This window comes from Lytechinus variegatus, chromosome 7 (assembly GCF_018143015.1).
Source record: "Lytechinus variegatus isolate NC3 chromosome 7, Lvar_3.0, whole genome shotgun sequence".
Lineage (NCBI taxonomy): Eukaryota > Metazoa > Echinodermata > Echinoidea > Temnopleuroida > Toxopneustidae > Lytechinus > Lytechinus variegatus.
The window spans coordinates 35,260,520-35,281,772 of NC_054746.1; the positions used below are offsets into that span (position 1 = coordinate 35,260,520).

Below are 21,253 nucleotides of genomic sequence, written 5' to 3' on the forward strand. Positions count from 1 at the left end.
ATTTGATACCCGGGCTGCACAAATTTGGTCTCGAAAGATGCGTAAAACTCAAAAGTAAAAACTCTATGAGCAGCGTGGTCCAAAAATTTCGCTCGGCAAAAATATGCTAATTGTTGAGGGGGAGCCTCAGATGCTCCCCCCGGCCTAGATAGGATTAATAAACTCTTAAAAATATACTTTTTTGTTATTATTTACTTTACTTTTTTTCTGTACGCCTAAGAAAGAAAAGTGTACTCACATTGTTATGGTGTAGCTCTGGGCCCCTGGGCCAGTCTTAAAACAATAATCACTCTGCCAATTGTAATCCTGCAGAAATCAAGGGAGTGCTTTGACGGCAAGTTGAGCTTATCTTCATGAAACACAAAAATAATCAGTGAATGTTTATAGTCCAACTTGATTTCTCTCAATGACATCAATATTCTCTCCAGTGGAGCTGTACCACCAGCAAAATGACAAGATAAAATATGTAATCAATTCAAGTTTTTGCCCAATGCAACTTGATATCTCTCAGTGACATCAACATTTTCTGTGAAGTATCAAGTCCTCATTGCCGGGATGATCCAGACTCGTTAAGGGCTCGAAGACATAATAAATAGAGTGCGATCAGTCTTGATGTTTATTGATGTTTATTGATATTCCTCCGCGCCGTATTTCATCTTACGCATACAATACATTATGTGTATCGGTGTACAAGAAGATCTTTCTAGAAAAATTGTATGAGTTAGTCTTGATGCAGGACCTCTATAATTGCACATGCTACATGCATGTTCATTTGATCTTCCTCCACCATTTACAGTTAAACCAGAGACATACACAAATGAAGATGGGATCCCTGGAAAATATATGCAATGTCTAATAACTCTTACTTAATGATCTGAAAGTAAATACACAACCTCATGATATCAAATGATATTTGAGACCTCAAATTTAGACTAAGTTTGTATTACAGACATTGTGTACATGCGCATTGGTGTACATGGTATTGGCTGTATGAAAAGATCTTTCTAGGAACATGAGTTAGTTTTGATGCAGGGACCTCTTGAATTGCACACGCATGTTCATTTGATATTCTTCCACCATTTACAGTTAAACCAGAGACATATACAAATGAAGATGGGATGACTGGAAAATATATGAGAAGACAAAACATACCTCCCATGTAGTTGTCTACAGAAATTATTTTTATTGAAACTCAGACATACAGACCAAAAAAAAAATATCCCAATTTCCTAAAAAGCAAATTGAGGCTTCAAATTCAAGACTATTTTTGTCTAGACTTTGGGGAATCCCCATCATTCCCTTTGAGCCCATAGTCTTGGTAAGGAGACCAATTTAGTGGTATATTCTTTTGATTTTCACTATCAAGCAAGACATCTAATATGTAGAGTGAGGACTAAAAATCCAATGTGAAATATACAAGATTTCTAAATCAGCTCATATCTATGATTCCCCTGGACAGGAAATAGTATTAAATTTTTAGAAATAACTATTAAGTAAGTCCACAAATCATAAATTTACAGTATTTAGTCTGTCTGAAACTAAGCATCTGTCATTTGTTTTATTGGCTTCTGACACATTTCATCACCCTAATCAATTCCCCATTATTTTGTATATATGTTTAATAATAATAATATAGGGTATTTATATTGCGCACATATCCACCTTGTTAGGTGCTCAAGGCGCTCCTATAATGGAATGGGTACAGTGAGTGTTATCTTGCTGGAAGATCGAGCCAAACTTCTGTTATACAAGTCACATACTTACACCTTCATAATTATACATGCACATACCTAACAGAGCATAATGAAATTAAGCTTTGAATGCAAGACTAGCAGTCTTCCAACACCATTCTCGCAATTTTCCAATGCCGTTTCTCTTCTGGCAGTTTTCCAAACTTGTATCTATATCAGCCATTCCATTTTTTGAAGAAAATAACACATAACTAACGATCAAGCGAGAAGCATGTTTCCCCATTTTAGTTCTTTCATTTTATATTGATTCTTTTGATTATCCTGATGTGTGATTTGTTTTGTCATATGAAAACTTTCAACTTAATTTTGACTTTGGCAAGATCACTTCACTTTGCTTATAAATTGATAAATATTATAATGTCATCCAATGAAACACATAATCCCAAATTTGAATGCTCATGGATTACAGGTGCATTAACAATGGATTGTACCCGTATATGTATTTGTTTATCCCTCTTTCCACCAGCATTACAAACATGACACAAGATAAGAGTATAAAGTGATTTCATTAGACACCATTTATTCTTTTGTGGGCATGATATGTTGGTACTAGAAAGGATCATGTGCCTGTTTTTCAGGGGCACTTTACTGGACTAATATATGCCCATTAAAGAATACATGATGTACCATGTAACCACCACACTCTTTTGAAACCTTCAGAAGTTAGATGACAGATGATAGCCTAGTAGCGTACGAGAATGATACAGGATGCAATTGCTTGAAGCATGCATGGATTATATCAAACAGCCAGAGAAAATTTAAAGGGCAAGTCCCCCCAGAAATAAGAGGATTTTAATTCTTAAAAAAAGAAAAATCAAACAAGCATAATGCTGTTAGATAAAGAATAGAAAAAAGAGTGAAAAACATAGTCTTTTGACAGAAGTCATGGCAAACTTGTATTTTGTTTGTTTTTGTTATTTAAAAAGGCAAGTTCATGTCATGAGGTTGAATAATGAAGAGTATAAAGGTCACCGCACACCTCACTACTGTTCGCGATGCGATTGTGAAAACAAACAAATTTTATTGTGACTGAAATCACTGAATGCGATGGAGAAAATGGAATGAAAAACTGATAATAATGCACTTTTTATTTCATTCATACTCATGCATTATGGCGCAAACAGAATTTCCATATACCAGTGATGATTGATTAGGATACTACACTTGATAACATGATAACAGTTGAACAATCCTATGCAAGATTCTAACTCTATGGAATTGAGTAGAACCTGTCTCAAAGTGATTTGATTTGATATTACTTTCAATGGTTTGACTGCAGATGATGATCAAGAAATCAGTTCTTACCATAGGTGTTCTCAGACATCCAAATCAATCCAAATCCACATGTATTATGCACTCAAAATCTCCTTTTTTTTTTTAAAGTCTAGTACCACAGTACTCATGGTTTTCCCAGTGCTCACCACTGATAATATAATAGAATGAACAAGTTAATAAAACTAACCTAACACTTCTTCATATTATTCAACAAAGTTTGTTTTTAACTATCAGATAATTCTTTCCATACTTGCCTGACTGGTTTTCAAGTATTGGATGTGTATTAATTACTTACAAATAATCAAATATCTTGATATTTTTGCATAAATGCACTATATACCTGAATTTTCAGCTGTTATTATTTGACTATCAAGTAGATTATTTCTAGGGGGCTAATACTGTATTTGTTTTTGCTCTGTTCTCAGAAGACAAGGACTCGATCCGTACAGAATGTCAGACGGCATGCCTGCTCAGCCATGGTTAAGATGTGTAGAGATCATCAGACACTCATGCTGGTATGTGAAGCTTTCCTCAATCTTCTACTAGACATACGGTAGCAAAATAAAAAAAATCTTTTATATAAACCATTGAATCGTGTGTGATTGGGACTTGCTCAGTTTCAATTTTTTTTAGCCCCAAATGGTACAGAGCTTTTAGAACAGCTTCCACTACTCAAATTTGAAATCGTATTTTCTCTCATATATGATTGTAAAATTATGGGAATTATATAATTAGTGAAAGTTAATCTGCTCAATTTCACAAGCAATGGGTCATACAACATTGGAAATACAATGAAGCTTTTATATATTTTCTCCCTATGCTTATATTTTATGTGATTTTGCTATCAAGCTCTCAACTCAAAAATAGACAGAAAAACATGTTTTCATTCATAATGTAAAGGATATTTAAAGGGGTACTCTGGGCTGAAAATAATTTTCTAAATTATTGTTCACCAAGCAAAATGCTGAAAATTTAATCAAAATACAAATGTCGATGCTATGGAATTCTTAAGTTTGCCAGTACTTTTGTAGAAATGCACAACATCATGATATTCAATAGATGGACTGATGTCATTTCCCCCTTTTTTTTCTTATGGAATTACATGAAATCATAATTATTTCATATTTTCATACATGTGCATATGATATGTGACCTTTGTAGTGAAATAAATTGCAACATTTATCTTATACATTAAATCATTTTTCAATCTAATTATTTTTATTCTTGATGGACAAAGTTTTTTATAAATTATATAATAAAAATAAAAGAATACATGGGGATACAACATTAGCTTACCCATCGATTATTCATGAAGACATGTATAAAACTGTTTCACTAAAACAATGCAAAACTTTGAAATGTCATAACTTTGTTATACCTTGTCCAAATTTAATGACATTTTCAGTGTTTTGTTTGTCTGATCGTACTTTATCTGTTCAAATCATATAATTTCAGCCTAGAGTACCCTTTAACTTGGCTTGAGGAAACATTCTAGGATCTATCCTTGTTGTGCAGTATGACATCCAACGTTTTGTTGGTTTGTTACACTGCCTCTGTACACCTCACCTAGCCATAGAATAATGCAGAGGTACATAGTACCAGTGTTATGAAGTGACCTCATTGTTACCAAACATACACTGGCCTCCGAACCCTCAAACATTTCCTTTATGTGAAGCAATATTCTGTTCTCATTTGAGAATCTTTGCATTCTAGTTAATTTAAAAGTTTGTTATTAAATGTGCTAAGATTTTAAATGCTAATGTACCTACTCATTTGCTATTCCACTTCTACTTCATATCATTTCAATTTCAGTTGAGAAGTGTGTTCTATGCTTTTTGTTTGTATGTGTGTGTTTTGTTTTGTTTAATATGATTGACAAATTAACTCCCAGCCAATCGGATGCAAAGGCTTTAGAAGTACTTGATAAAATAACCTCCCCCTCCCCTTTTTGTGGTCTTTTTTTTATAACTTATTCTCTCTTCTTTGCCCTTTGTTAAAATGACTGTATGCTATGATTTATGCATGACTTATCCCAAATGGTGTCAGGGAAAATGATTTTCATAATTTGTAATGTTCTCTTGATTAACTAGAGCTGGCCCATAAACTGCCATGAATCACCAGAGGCAGTCCCGAGTTTGAGGCAAAGGGAGAGATAATCGCTTTGTCATTTTGTGTCATCGTCATAATTATTTAAAATATTACATTTAATTAATTAAAATATTAAAATATTACATTTAATTAATTCATTGTAAGTGCTTTGGGCCTAATGGGAAAAGTGCAGTACAAATAATAAGTAAAAATAAATAATGATAATAATAATTAGAATCATAATCAAAATCATAATCATGTTTATGACTATACATTTTTTCCTTGTAATCATTACCGATATTGTAATCATCTTCCTTATTATCAATGTTATTGACCAGTGCTCGAGCGCCCGATCAAGGTAGCCGTGGTAAAACCAGGGTAATAGTAACATTATCATATTGGGAGAGCATTTTTTTTAGAACTTAAGTGGCTAGCCTGGGTAAAATATAGCATTATTATTATTATATTGTTTTTATCATTATCCTTCTCTCCCCATCATCACCATTATTATTTACTCTTATTATCACTCTCAGAGTCATCATATTTGAACCTTTTAATCCAAATTTTATCTACATGTATATATATATATATATCTTCTTTTTGCAGCCCCATTTTGAGAAGATCTACACCCAAGTTCAGACGTTAAGCTCTGATCCCGAACAGCTTACCCAGCTCGAGAGGGTGACACTCAGCGAGGCACTTATACTCATTAATAACGGACTCCATGACTGGAATCGTCAGAGCGCCCTCATTGCTGAGATCATGCAACCCATCACAGAAGTCTGGCTGTCGCCTCACATCACAGAGTAGGTCAATCTAAATTTACTTACCCAGAGGAGGCAATTATGTCAAGTTTTGTTGATTTGAATTAGATTTTATGAAGACTTTGGTATCTTTTATTCATGAAAGGAAATCATTACCCAAGGAGAAAATCAATTATTGTAAATAGTAGAATAAGTTGGTTGTAAAATATGAGAGTTATGGAAGTTTGAAAAGTCATGCATTTTATTGGGATTCTCTGGCATTCTCAAATTGGCAAACATGCTTCAAAATGGCTGATTTTGAGGACAACTCTCCATTTGTTTTGTACACAAATTTTCAGATTTTTCATGTAATCTTGCAAAGTGATCCTTCTGGAGCTTTAGATGTTGCTCGCAGCCAAAATCATCCAGGATCTTGTATTCAAGCAGATCTAATGGGCTTTCAGAAATGCTGTAATCTTGTGCATGCAGCCGCCATTTTCTTTGTCAGCATTTTCTCTTTTTAACTTTCAGTGTCACACCTTTCAGAGCATCAAAGTTCATTCTCATCAGTGTAGAAGAGATAATTGTTTGGTGTCAATTTGCAGTAAAATTCTTGTCCTCTGGCAAAATCAGAATGTATATGAACACTGCTTTGAAGGCCAAATGTATTACCCACATCGTCATTTGACTCTGAAATGTTGGCCATGAACTCACTACTTGTCTTGTTCTTGATAAATCATTTTCCATCCCTTTTTAGCTTCAGCATCATCAAGTTGAAGACTTTTTTCTTTAAATCTAGATATTTGTCAGACCTTGTAATGCTCTTGTCTATCTCAGACAGGAATCATTGTGGAAGTCCTTTTCTAATAGAAATGGAATTCCATGTGTAAAAACTACCTTGATCTTTTTTATATTTCTTTTTTTTCTTCTTTTTGTTACTAGGATGATTCAATCTCCCGAGTCTTTCATCCACAACATAGGTTTAGATCATCCTAGCACTGCTCAACCAAACCAGGAGGATGTCTACAACAAGAACCGTGCCCAGATCTTCAACTGTATCTCTACCAGCCAAGCTGTCGTCAAGAGGTGCTGCTGGCCATCAGACCCACAGGTCAGAGCTCAATCATTATAGTTCCTTACTTCCGCTTGTAGCTCAAATATTTGATCTTAAAAAGGAGTATTAAACGTTCTTTGAAGGTTTGCATGGTGATATAGATACATGTAGTGGAGAGGAAGTTGAAAATATTTTTATGACATTGATGGATTGTAATCTCACAATTAATGTACAGACTTGTTCTTACTTCTTTTCATTCAATTTTCCACTTTTGAATTCTGAATTATTCTGAATAATGATGTTAATGATGATAGTAGTATTTGTGTATATTTTAAAGCCAGACTTGTCAACCCAGATTGTTGAAGGGCAGCTTATAAACACTATTTACAACAGTCAGATAAACTATATGAAAAAACATATTATATACCACTTATATAAAAAAACATATTATATACCACTTATATAAAAAAACATATTACATACCACTTCTAATAAAGTTGAACAGATTTTAATGGCTGGTTGAATGTTGATTATTTTAGCTCTTGTAATGCTGATGTCCAGGCTTTTGTTTTCAATGATGTTGATCTGAATACTACTTTGATGACTCAAAATCTTCATTATCAGTGGTGTGAATATGCTTTAATGTGCGATTTCTTTTCAAGTGACAGTATACATTCTCATGTTCCTATGTCTGTGAATCAGCTTTTTATTTGTGTGTGTGTATGTTTGATTGAGTTTATACAGAAATGTATCAATCAAACATGATTATTTACGTCTAGGACTGACCTTTAATGTCACCATCTGAAAGGGCTCCAACCGCTGAATCTTTTCCTATCATCCCCATGTTGCTTGGAACAGGTGCATGTCGCAACACCCAATAACTTTTCCTCGTGATGCTTGAGATACTACCATACAGTTCCCATTATTCTTGTCTTTCTAGGTTGCTAAATCTGGTGGGTTTATCAGTGGTCATCTACCAAGTGGTGCACCAATCTACAAGAACCCCAGTACCCCTCACATCTTACCTATCTTGCCAAATTTATTCACACTTGCCAGGTAAGGAGGATCTCTCAATATCTGTTTTATGACATTTCTGGTGAATTTAGTATAGGTTTATCACTCTATTCCCTTCATATTGTTCATATATCATATACTGCAAATGAAAATTTCCTTGACGATAGATTCACTGTCTTTACGGGACCTCGCAATATACTTCAGGTAGTAAATACACCTGAAGACTAAACGTGAGAAGAAATGCCCTTGTCTTTATGTCCTTCCAAATATATTTTTTCAAGACAAACATCCCCAATACTGACAGCTCAAACAATGATAATAAAAACAATTGGCCAAAGCTTGTGAACACCAACACTGAACTTAAATTCACTGATTTCCTATTCTTTAGGGCCTAGCTACATGGAACTAACCAATTTGTCACGATTCTTTGTATTTTGCAGGATTTTATTAGAGCAATAAACACTAGACTTAAGGTACTTTACCCTCATAATACAAACTTTCACCAATGATGCTACATCATGTATTATTTGTAAGATGGGGTTTTCAGACTCCTACAACAATATCAGCATTCAATGCAGAACTTATAATCATTGTGTTTATACACTGTAGATAAATTGCAAGGAATTTTCTTTTTGGCTGGGGTTCAAGCCTACAACTTCACCAACTCTTTCATCCAACAATGAAAGTCATTATCATAAAACATTTATATCCTCTAGCTTAAAAATTATGAGGTTTCTTTTACTTTATGGAAAATTGTTCCCTCACAATGTACCAGGTAAATTGCAGTGCTTTGGGGTTTATGTGTATTTTTGTGTGTGTGTCAGTTGTTGACAGCAGCATGTTAGGAGCTTTCAAAGTACTCCCTTTAGACTGTGTGTGAAACTCTTCTTGATTTATTAATTTCTCGTTTGACAGAACGTTGAATGCTATGTGGTCTCCTGAATGCAGAGCTAAGGTGTGTCCAGAGTATACTAGATCATTCAACATGACTGAAAATGAGAGGAATACAATCTTAGGTGAGGCAGGGTGCATGCTAACACTGTGTCAAAGAGGATTGTTATTATTATGATAATGTAAAATTAAGATTGCTATGTTTTTTGATAAGATTTTCATCAGGTTGATAGGATATTATACACCGATCATTAAATGATATTAGTTCTTGATCCATGTATAATCTTCCGCTCATCCATACACAGTTTTAGATCATTCGCAATTGGAGTTTGATTTTGATGGAATGCGGGTGTAATGAGTCAAAGATTATTGTAAAGTGATATTTGTCGAAGTAATTGAATGTCCTTTGTATTCCTGGTACACAGGAATGGTTGATTCTTGACCTGTATGTCTACAGGCATTGATTTTTGTGATGCTAGTAAGCCCGTTAATCAAGACTGCCATGAAAATTCAATTGGTCACTAAAGAGTGAACTGCAATGAGAATCAAAGAAATAGGAACATCATTATTTGTTTTCATTTTGTTCATACACATTTGTCCATCTATGTTACTTAAGACTATTTTGGCACTTGAAATATGCAGTGATTTGCATAAGTGGATGATTCAGGTTCTCACTCTATTGGACACTACGAAAGATGCTAATGATTGCTGTTGCACCACTTTTGAACAAGGCTTAAATGCCACTGCACACATGATATCTTGCATATAGGCTCATTGTTTCATTCATGTATGTGGTATAGAGCATTCCATTAGAATGATCAGAGGCCTGTTGCAGAAATACTTGCGTTATTAAAACAACTAAAAAATATATCAAACATCTCTCCGAAATGCATGTTTTTGATCGGTTGAAAATTAATTGCATTTGATTTTTAGAGTTGAGTTTGATTGCAACAGAGTCCTGATCAATGCTGTGTTATATTGATGCATTGTAAATCACAAAACTTTGAATTTCATCGCAATATTTCATAATTCAACTCCTCCTCGCTTATAAAAGCTTATGTAGCTTGCCTATGTATATTAAAGAATATCATAATTATTTTGTCACTTGTTTCAAAATTAGTATTCTTTCTTTATGCTTATTGTTTATCAGGTTTATTAGGTAACAGTACTGAGATCCCTGCAAACAAACCTGTTGTGGAGAAAGTTCAAATCTTTCTCACTGTCATCTATGAAACTACGTAAGTTTAGAGTCACGGCTCCATCTTTTTATCATATTGATACAAATTAATTGCAAATTTATATTTTATTTTTCACAATTAAGCTTAATCTTGGTAGTTGGAATTAATTTTGATATCAACTCTTTATAAAGCAAGGCCTAGGATTAACTTAAACCCTGTGTATTTGGTTGTGTTTATTTTTACATATAATTATGTAGATGTCCATGAAAGCCTGACTAAAGATTTGGTAAAAGATGAAAAATGGGAATGTTAGAATATCATCTGACTTTTAAATGTTTCCGAAGTGTAGGGACCCATTAATATTTGTTCATCCACAGATTTTTTTTCAAATTTGAATTTACAGTTGAAGGTATTCAGTTTTCTCTCTCTTTCAGAATCCTGACCAGAGTGATTTTCACACAAGTTGTACAATATTTCTGTGAAAACACATTTTTATTTCCTATTCTATTAACCATAACAGTTTGAGAACATACACTTTCATGTAACATATTAATAAACTGGAATATTGATCTACACTTTGGGGGAGATTAGTAATATTAAGAGAGACTTTCATCAAAATATGGTTATTTACTCCGAGGAACTGACCTTTATCATTTGATGATTGGATGCACACTTATGAAAAAAAAATGAAAGTTTTTTTTTAGTAGTATGCTAGAATTTGTTGCTGTTATAGTCCAGGAATCATTATATCTTCATATGGGTCCAAAATTAAAATTGAAAAAAGTTTTCTCTTTGTATATACCTTAGATGTCACCTATTCTCGGACTGTTTCCAGAGTCTTGGTTATGAGTTCTTTACAGCTGATGGTCTGTCCAGTCAACTTCTAGAATCTATTTTCACCAACCTCCATCATTTACCGGACTACAGGCTAAGGCATATCATTCATATCCTTTCTTGACATTTTAGTACTTATATCATTATGTATAGAGCTCTGAAATATAGTATACTGTTTATCAAATTATTGCTGTATTCCTATTATGAAACCTCTAATCATATTTTAGGATCATTTTCCTGGTTTGGAACCTTATTCCTATTTTGGTAGGATACTCCTATTCTAAAAATGTATTTATATTTTGGATCTATATTACTATTTTGAAAATATTTTCACCTACTTTGAAAGAGTATTCCTATTCTGAAAGTATGTTCATATTTTTAAACCTATATTCATATTTTTCAATCTATATTTCTATTTTTAATCTATGTTTCTCTATTTTGAATTCATATTCCTTAACCATTGCTCCTTTCTTACGTGTTGTGACCAAGTCATTTGTTCAAGCCTGTCCCAAAGAATGCTGGCAGTCAGTTCTGGTCCCAGTAATGACTGGCCTAACTTCATATATGGTTCCCAGGCTGAATCATCAATGGGCCATTATTCTTCAGAGGGCTGAATCAAGGTTGGTCTATGAACCATCAATTTCATATAGATTTGTCAAGGAAGACTGACTTACTATTTTGAAATTGTAGAAGCGAATATGAATTTTGTCAATTTTTAGCACTTGTTTTGAAAATATTCCTATTTTTCTTGATACTGACTGACTTACTATTTTGAAATTGTAGGAACGAATATGAATTTTGTCCATTTTTAGCTCTTGATTCGAAAGATATTCCCATTTCTCTTGATACTTCTAACACATACTTCTGTGGGAATTTCGGAAATACCATTTCCACCTCTTTCAAGCAAAATCATCCCCATTTTTTTTTCTGAGACTCATATAATTTCTTATTTTTAGCAATATCAACCCCATTTCTCAGCAAGAGAATTAGGGATATTAAGGCTCACTATTTTTTGCCCAAGGTAATTTTGACCCCATCTTACAAAAAGTTATGGTTGATTAAATCAATCTGGCAATCAATATTTTGATCAATTTAACACCAATATTTTCATTTGATTGTACTATCATGTATAATTATATGGCACCTAGATAATTCCTTGTCATGTAATTGGTTGTTTGATATTGATCATTCAGCCCATTTTACAATGACGTCACCATCTATGCAATTTGGGAAACATATGATTTTGTCCATTGCACGCGCGCCAAGACCACTAAGCGCTCAAACGTGTGTTTGCAATGTCGGTCATTAATCAACAAACTGCTTTTGGACTGAATGCACTTTTATTCAAATTTGTAAGTGTCAAATGACATAAATCTAATTTTAGGTGTCATTTAAAACAAATAATGAATGTTTATGAGTGCAATGGACAGAATACTTCATGAGTTGAAAGATGAAATGATCCATTTAATGAGGCATGTACTGTATTTTTCTAATTCTTTTGGAGTGCTCTTAAGAGAAATTTCATGATCAAAAGGTATGAGAAATAACTTGTGTTCTTCACTCATTTTGGGATGTCCTAGAATTTTTCCCATCTTGCTCTGCGATTGGATAAATGTAATGGAATGTATTCTGATTTATTTCCAAACAGTGAAGCGACAGAGGAACAAAGTGATGAGCAAGAAACACAAGAGGTTGTAGAAGATTACCTAATTAGAACAGTTACGAAGGAATTCATGGAACTTTTAGGTAGGTTGAGATATTATGCACTAGATATCTCTTGAAACATCACTTGTTATTAGGTGGTTTAAAGTTTTGATTTGATGTGTAAAGATTAGTTCTTTATCATGCTAGGATATTGCACATAAATTAAGGAGTATTTCCCTGTGCCAAATTTCACTTCTGCACATTATGAGTTAAATCACATACTTATTTACGACAAGCTGCATGTGCATGCATTCTGCTTTAGTAACTTAAACCTGATGATTATTATGAAACTTGTTTTGTTTTGTCAGGAAATCTATGTTGGAACAATAGGACAGCATCAGGTAAGAAGGAGGAAGGAGGAGGAGGAGAGCTAGATATGGAGACTGAAGAAGCAATGGAACAGGGTGACAGTGGAGGAGGGAATAGCGGCCGGTCAGAACCTACAACCATCAGTGAACTCGGGAAGATCATCTTGCAAAATGAGGCATGGCAAACTTTCATGATATATTGTGGGATATAGAAGTACATTTTCAGTAAGAAGTTATTTGATTACATTTATGTATTTTGAGGTGCTCATTCTGATACCTGAAAATAGTATGCCATGAGCGCCGTGATGTAGCGGTTCTGACTCTCACCTTGTAATCACAGGGTCGTGTGTTCGAATCCTACCATGGCCTCACACCCTTTGACAAGACTCTCACCCAGGTGCTAATTGGGTACCGATAGGAAACAACCGTCATTGTGGCAAGTGTGCGCCTAACAGGCTGCTTGAAATGCTATGAATCCAGTGACCGGGTAATACTTGTGAAGCACTTTGAACAGACGTATATTGATAAAGCGCTATATAAATGCCAATTATTATTATTATATTTGATAATTATGAGTAAGAGTAATATGGTGGAAGTCTCATATTGTAATATCCTCAGGAATTACAGTATAACTAGTGAAAGCCTGAGCAATTATTCGGAAATATTACTATTAGAGATCAATCGAATAATGGTGTTCTTGTGTGGAATGAAGTTATGAATAGTAGGTCTAAAAAACGAAATATTCCCAAATTTTTTTAATACCTGTCTTAAGACATTCTTTTCCCCCATTTTTTAGGCACATTGAGCATTTTGAATTGAAATTACTCCAAAAAGAATGAATATATTTCTTATTAATTAGAATAAAATATCTTGTTTCATCGCAGAGGCTGTGTGAGAGCATAGTAACCTGTATATATGCAGCAATGTCTTGGCCTGATAGTGGTGTTTGTATGAAGGCATGTCGTCTCTCATGGCTCATTGTACAAGAGGTGGGTTCCATTTTATTCTAGATAAACTTGATTCAGGATTGTTATGAATATAGACTATTCATTGGCTTTCTCCACTCCAGCTAGCTATCGGACCATTATCCTCTGATGTCTCCAAATACACTTTCCAGATATTCTATTGAGGTCTCCCAATTATTATCAAGCTTAATCATTCACCATAGTGATCTCCTGCATTCCTTCAAATTGTCGTTTTGTTTAGTGACTTATAAATATTGTTGATATTATTGATCCAGTGCTTACACTATTATTATTATTTGTTTGGCATCACCTGTGCCTGGGAGGCGAAAAGCGAACTGAATCACTATGACCCGCAGGTCTCTCCTACCGATATAACTGATTGGGGGAATGCAGGTGGACCACTACACTATGACTATATCATTAATTTTTTATATTACATCTGTATATATATATATATATATATACAGTGCGTATCAAAAAAAAGTTTACACTTTGAAAAAATCCTGTAAAATTATACATTTGTAATATCCTGAAGATTGTTCCACATTTTAACATTGGTACAGGTCCATTAAAGCAAATGACGATGTAACTGTCGAAAAATATTTCCGCCTGAGTGAGCACCACTTTTGAAGTTAGTGAAAAATGATTTGCGCAGAAATTTGAAATAGTTATGCGAATGAAAGTAGACCTTAATCATGAAGAACACATGGAATTTAGCTAGTGAAATTGATTTGAAGATATCTTCTACATTGTTTGACTTGTTTCCTTGCCCAAAACACTTCGAAGAGTGCATTTTGCCCCACCCCACTCCCCCACACACCGAGGCCATCGTGACGATATTTGCTTTACACTGAGCTGTGATTTACATGGAATGGCTTAAGCTTGATTTTCATTTTGTTAATCATTGCTAAGCTTGGGAAAAGTGTGGAGAAACAAGTATTAAATGAAAAATGAAATGTAAACCAACTTTTAATGATAAAAACTTAGTGAAAAAAATGCTGGAGATGTCTGATATAAACTTTTGTTCAGATTCAGTTATGTCCTCAGATCCAGCTGGCATAAATAGGGTAAAGGTTGTGCTTATTGAGTGTTGAAATTTCAGTTTGGGTGGCAAAATTGTCACAAAATGCTTGAATGTATCCGTTTTACTCCAAATGACTAAAAGTGCAAGGGAAATGTATGATAAATCTTTCATACTGTCAGTTTGATTTCGTCCTTTTGACTTGACACAGCATGAAAACCAGCATTTCTGCGCAATCAGATTTCTGCGAGCTTTACAGAAATGGACAGTGCTCACTCAAGTGTAACATTCTGACAAAATTTTTACTTTCGTTGGATAGATGAGACCCAAACCCAAGTTTATATGTGAAAAAATTACCCACGTGTTGTGTATTTTTTAATTCCCAGGACTTTTCCAAAGTGTAAACTTTTTTTTGATACGCACTGTATATATACATATATATATATATATATATATATATGTATATATATATAAAACCTTGTAAACTGACATCTAATGCATATTGATTCAGAAATAAAATCAATCCATGAAAAAAAAACACTGAAAATACAACAGCTCATGAGATCCGTGTATCTGGTAATGTTGTTATGAATATCTTTAATAATGAACATTATTTGAATAAATTTTTATTCAGTCCACCCCAGCCAGCTTAAAGACATCTTTTACCAGAACTAGCAGCATGTCTCTATGCTTTTACATCTTTCCCTGGGGTCTCTAATTGGACATTAGACAAAGAGATAACTGCTGGGATCATTTGAATGTGTAATATTATTTTGGATTTTGTTGAATGTTTGTTTGTCCACTCCAACTAGCTACCAGGTGGTTGTTCTATAAAGCTGTTCGCAAGTTAGAGCCTGCATATATGCAGGCTCATTTACCACAAGAAGGGATCACCAGTCATCCTTAAAGTCACTCTTAACTTACCAACAGCTGTATGAAACAGCCCATGGCGTCTCATACCAGAAGCAGTTATCCATATCTACTGATCTATTCCATGAGGTTTTTCAAGTACACGAACATTGCACCAAACTAACATAGCTTATAAGAAGCTTTGAACTTGTAAACTCTAACCCTCCATGAATGTTTTTTGTTCCACTCCCAGCTGGCTACCAGACCACTCATACCGGAAGCAGTTACCCATCTCTATACATCCATCCTCAAAGGTCTCCAAGTACATGGTGAACATGACACATGTAGAGCAGAACTTATCTACAGAGCAATGAACCATTACGAACTATTGGTAGGTGCAAACAGCCTTTTGAGAGAGCTTAGATCATTTGTTTGTTCCAAGATTCTTTCTGAAATTATAGATAGACATGAAATGAGGCAGGACAGAGAAGGCTGGGTGGGGCGGGACGGAGCAGGATGAGATGGTGTACTTAAAAGTGAATTACTGTAGCAAAAATGTGCAATATGTTATCATGTTACTGTAGATTAGTTCACATTAACATTCGTACTTGCAGTGTGCTAGATTGTGTAATTGAATAACTGTGTATTCTCAAACAGGTGGATTCAATTTATTTTTTGAATAATATTGAACAGATGTTTCCATTCATACCTCTCTGGTAATTTCAGTACAAGCATATTTTGCATGGTTGTAGTTAAACTTGTTGGTTGATTCTCTGCAGGGTCTTCCAACAATATGTACAATTATTAGGGAGTAAAGTCATGCATTTGTGCATTAGACTTTGATTCATGGCAGCTACCCTCAAAATTCATGCACTGTCTTTATATCATGTATCCTGAATAACTCAACTGTTAGTGACCCAAGTCTAACACTTGCTACTTTTATGGATACCAACTTCATACCAGGTTGGATGCTCAATTTTTCTACAGATGGAATGGATGATATATGAATAACTACTTTGAAAAAAAATCATGAATTGGAGACCCTGGTTTATGTGCATTATTTATTGGTTTGTTGCAGAGGGAGAAGTATCCAATCTTGACGGAAGTGATGTTGAGTTTGCCTCACTGCACCCAACCAGCATTACAGAAGTTCCATGAGAAGGTCCCAGCCTCCAAGCCATCTGAACGGAAGAAGAGAGAAGCCTTCAAGAGCTTCATCCAAGAATTTATTGGGGTAAAATAAAATGTTTATCTCTCCATTTTGAAAAATTGAAGGAAAAAAAAATCATCATCTGCAACATCAAAAACAGGTCAACATACAGAATATAATTTATACCCTCATAATCAAACAGCATATATATATCAAGAGGATAAACAATAGCATCAGCATCAACTAGATATCATTGACAATATTAACATCATCAGTAACAGTATTGTAATCAACAACATCATCAAAAGTAAAACTGATCAGGGAGTCCACAGAAGCAACAGCTTGTAGTTAAGGCTCCCTACACTTAACAAAGTAATAAATATGAGTTGATAAGCAAAGACAGGTATTATAAATATGTAAACTTTTTCAAAATATAAGTAAACTAATCAACTCGAGAGCACAGGCCAGCACTTATTGCCTGCACCGTTGTGATCTACGAGAAAGTGAAAATAAAGTAGAGATAGATTTTTCCTAATAAACAATGCAATGCCAACAAAACCACAATTACATCATCTTATACAGTAGAGAAATACCAACTTCAACTTTTCATGAACAGTGGTTGTCTTGCCATTTCACTATCAAAGGTCTTCATTTCTGAAAAAAAGTTCAACAGGCCTCTACATGCAATAGAATTCATAAACGACACCTGATCAAGAATTTGAATATTTGAATTTCAGATACCATCCTGAATATTTATGTAGGAATTTACTAGAAAAGGCAAGATAATTATTTTATTATATTTGTGTTGATTTACTGTACTTGTGAAATAGGCTGGAGTATTGTTGTGTTTGATTTGTTATCATGGTTGTAAATTGAAATAGTGTCAGCATTTGTTTCAAATATATTATTTGAAAGTCAATCAGTTATAACATGTTATGTATGTCTGTATAAACTAACACTTAGTCTTATTTTTTCATTTTTTTAGAAATGTATGTAGTGCTTAGAAATTATTAAAAATATCATATGCCATCTCTTTCTTTTAAGTTTTTATTTCTTAAGTATGTCACATCCAAATAAGTAATCTGTTAGGAAATGAGTTTAAAATAGATGATCTGACTTTGATCATTTGTTAGATGGTTACTTCTAATAATATTTGGTATGATGCTAGGATCATCACTCAAGAGTAATTGTCATGTATGGAACTGAGATTTACAGTCATCATCTTTACAAAACTTCAAGAGCCAAGAACTTATGAAAATTTCCATCAATCAAAACATGCTTATTTTTTTCTTTGCAATTTTTTTTCTGTCATTTTTATATTTTTCAATCTATTTCTCAACTCATTTACTGTTGGAATACCAGAAAAATAGATTAAGCACAATTCAATTGTAGGCCTATGGCTTCCATAGATCATAGTTCGAGATATCTTTGGAATAGGAATTAAAAAAAAATGTTTTATTTTTCAGGAGCCTATGAGTCAGAAGTTCAAGAGAAAGGAGGTTATTCGTGATCTTCCAGCGATCCTAAAGCCGATGAAACCAAAGATTAATGTCATGGATTCATCGGTAGGACCAGAAGAAGCTGGACTGGTCATGCTTTTTGCCAGTGAGGCTGATATATGAGGACATAGATTTTCTAACTCTACTTAAACTTGAACACCTTTAACCAACTTTCAAGAGAGCAAAAGTTATGCTGTTTCCTCTCAATACAGTGATATGGGACCAACCAATCTTCTTCACTATGGAACCAAAGATTAACCCTTCAACTCCCAGGGTATTTAATCCTATAGGGACCACTTGGCACCAGTACCTAACAGGTCAATATCGTAGATGCATTGGGACATGCAGATGTCTGGACGGAGAGGCCTATCTGTGCCAATGACACTGATATTATATGCTCAATTGAATGTAACTCAAACTCAAACCAACTCTCACTGCATGTGAAAATTCCTTCATATTGGCTATTACCATTAGCACGATACAAACTAGTGGTATAAGCTATGAAAGCCATTTGTTTGATTGAATGAGATCAACTCTTTCATTGATTTCTAGCTTTTTTAGATGTCAGGCATTTGATGATTATGAAGCAAAAATCTTATTTGACATATATATGGGAATTAATTTTTTTTTCAGTGGTGCAAATGGATGTGCTATTATAACCAACTCCTTGATTTTAAATGAATCTATAAAAATACTACAACTTGATTATGTACAAGTTCTTTATTTAACTTTCAATTACATGAAACTTGAACCAATTTGGGTTAGGGATTCAATAAAAATGAAGTGTTTATAGTGTTTCAGGCAAGTGGCACTTGCTGAATTCATTGCTTTATTCACAACTATTTGTTGAGGAATAATTTCTTGTTATTGTAACATATAGATACTGAATAATGTCAAGAGATCACTTGGTAAGACAAGAAAAGCAGTCATTCATGAGTAGGTACTTTTTATGAAAAGCTTCCTATAATTCATATTTCAATGTTTAAAGTGGGAATGCTTTCCAAGGAAACCTAAATTTATGATCGTTATTGAAAAGTGATCTTTCTATATAAGTGATTGCTAAATTTGATTTGGATGTAATTTTACATTCATTCACTATTGCATATTTAAATTTGTGCCAAATAATACAAATATACAACTTTTGAACACAAAAAAAGCTCTGCTTGCTGTGATAATAAGTCTGGCCTCGGCACTCTTTGTGGCCTTTTGGTAACTATTCTATTAAAAAAAAATCTTAATTTTCTGAAATTCCTATGTAATTTTGCCCCCCTCCCCCTCCCCATTTTTTTTTTTAATGGAAACTGTTCAAGCCACCATTCTGATCATGAACAACATGAAATTATACTTTAATCAGTAAAAATCATACCTTGATTTATTTATTCAAACTCATCTGTGGGCAATTTCTTCCATAAACTTATTCCCATGACTCCCAATTGTACAAAGTTACTATTATGGAAACTTTACTTTCTAGTGGTAATTACCATGGTAATATATACTCAACAGCCAATCAAAATCAAGGATTCCATCTGAGTTACCATTTTAGGATAGCAAAATCACCACTAGTATACAATAATGAATGTTTATGAGTGCAATGGACAGAATACTTAATGAGGTAATGTTCCACTTAACGAGGCTATGCCTCGTTGAATTGACCATTAATTTCATCTTTCACTGAATGAGGTATTCTGTCCATTGCACAAATAAAAGAACGTTTATCATTTGTTTTATTTGACATCTAAATTAGATCCTTGTCATTTGACATTTATAAATTTGAATAAAAATGCATTCAGTGCAAACACGGTCTGTTATTGTCGCATACAACACCCATACTGCAAATGCAAGTATTTTTACGTGTAGCGCTGGTGGTCTCAGTGCACGTCAAATGGATAAAATCATATTGGTCCAAAACTGCACGATAAATGGATTCAAAATTGCACGGATTATGTCATTGTAAAATGGTCTGAGTGATTGATATCAAACAACCAATCAAATGACATGGATTTTTCTAGATGTCACATAATAATCTTAATGTAACAGGGCCCAGATTGTAGCTTTATCTCTATTCACCCCTTATTTCCTCTCTTCAGTATATTGCATGTAAGCCATATTCATGAACTAATAAACTATGCATGGCTGTGTCTGTATACAAAGGGGTGGCTTATTCCATGATAAGGCCTATATTCATGTTTGGTATTGGGAGCCTTCTGAATGAATTTTGCTGAAATGATTTTTATTTGAGTCTTAGATTTTCCTCTGACATTATGCACCAGTTTGTACATTTTGAAATGCAGAGCATACCTACATGTACTTTTTTATGTTACTTATTTTTAGGAAATGTCTGATTTTGTCTTTTGAAGGCACTTTGCACAATAGTTTAATTGTGTAAGAACAAACTGAAGTATTTTGTCATTTGCAAAATGTCAATCAATTTGTAGGTAAATAAAGTGTATTTCTTGCTATCTAATTAATAGAAGTCTTAGTGATTGATTCTGTGATCAGTTGGATGTGGTATGTAATCTTTTTTGTTGAAAAAAGCCCCAAGTCTTGTTTTACAGCCATTTGGAATTAAACTTTGTAATGCATTATACATGCACATGAGACATGATTGAAGCAAAATACTTCCATGTCCCTTATATCTGCAGGATTCAATAAGATTCCCCTACCACCCCTACAATTATTTGAGGAGCTTATTTTATGTAGTTTATTTGGCATAACTGTCCAACATCTTCCATAATGTAAACTCCAAGTCTTAAACCTAAGAGTGAAGTTCCTGCAGTACAATTTACTGTCACTACCACCACCACCACAACCATCATCATTATCATCATCACCATCTTCACCATGACCATCATCTACCATCATAATCTCCACACTCATCACCAATAATTCCAGAACCATACTTCAAAATTGATAACTTTTGTAGAATTAT

At 33.9% G+C, this 21,253-nt stretch overlaps 1 protein-coding gene and 1 non-coding gene across 3 annotated transcripts in view; both read left to right on the forward strand.

The window, feature by feature from the left end:
- LOC121419116 (exportin-5-like) overlaps positions 1 to 19,542 on the forward strand; it is a 59,654-nt gene extending 40,112 nt beyond the window's left edge. Inside the window, exons 16-29 of one of the 2 annotated variants that reach the window (XM_041613433.1) lie at positions 3,452 to 3,541; positions 5,721 to 5,920; positions 6,800 to 6,968; positions 7,852 to 7,967; positions 8,841 to 8,941; positions 9,967 to 10,054; positions 10,802 to 10,938; positions 11,304 to 11,448; positions 12,477 to 12,574; positions 12,841 to 13,016; positions 13,725 to 13,829; positions 15,929 to 16,066; positions 16,754 to 16,909; positions 18,292 to 19,542. In XM_041613433.1, coding sequence (XP_041469367.1) covers positions 3,452 to 3,541; positions 5,721 to 5,920; positions 6,800 to 6,968; positions 7,852 to 7,967; positions 8,841 to 8,941; positions 9,967 to 10,054; positions 10,802 to 10,938; positions 11,304 to 11,448; positions 12,477 to 12,574; positions 12,841 to 13,016; positions 13,725 to 13,829; positions 15,929 to 16,066; positions 16,754 to 16,909; positions 18,292 to 18,447 — 1,875 coding nt within the window. In that variant the 3' untranslated portion in view covers positions 18,448 to 19,542. The remainder of the gene's footprint in view (positions 1 to 3,451; positions 3,542 to 5,720; positions 5,921 to 6,799; positions 6,969 to 7,851; positions 7,968 to 8,840; positions 8,942 to 9,966; positions 10,055 to 10,801; positions 10,939 to 11,303; positions 11,449 to 12,476; positions 12,575 to 12,840; positions 13,017 to 13,724; positions 13,830 to 15,928; positions 16,067 to 16,753; positions 16,910 to 18,291) is intronic. The other variant, XM_041613434.1, reaches the window with a different exon arrangement.
- Positions 4,507 to 4,688, forward strand: LOC121419462. The gene has a single exon (XR_005970602.1). It is a non-coding gene; the product is annotated as a small nucleolar RNA SNORA23 (small nucleolar RNA).
- Positions 19,543 to 21,253: the final 1,711 nt, after the last annotated feature.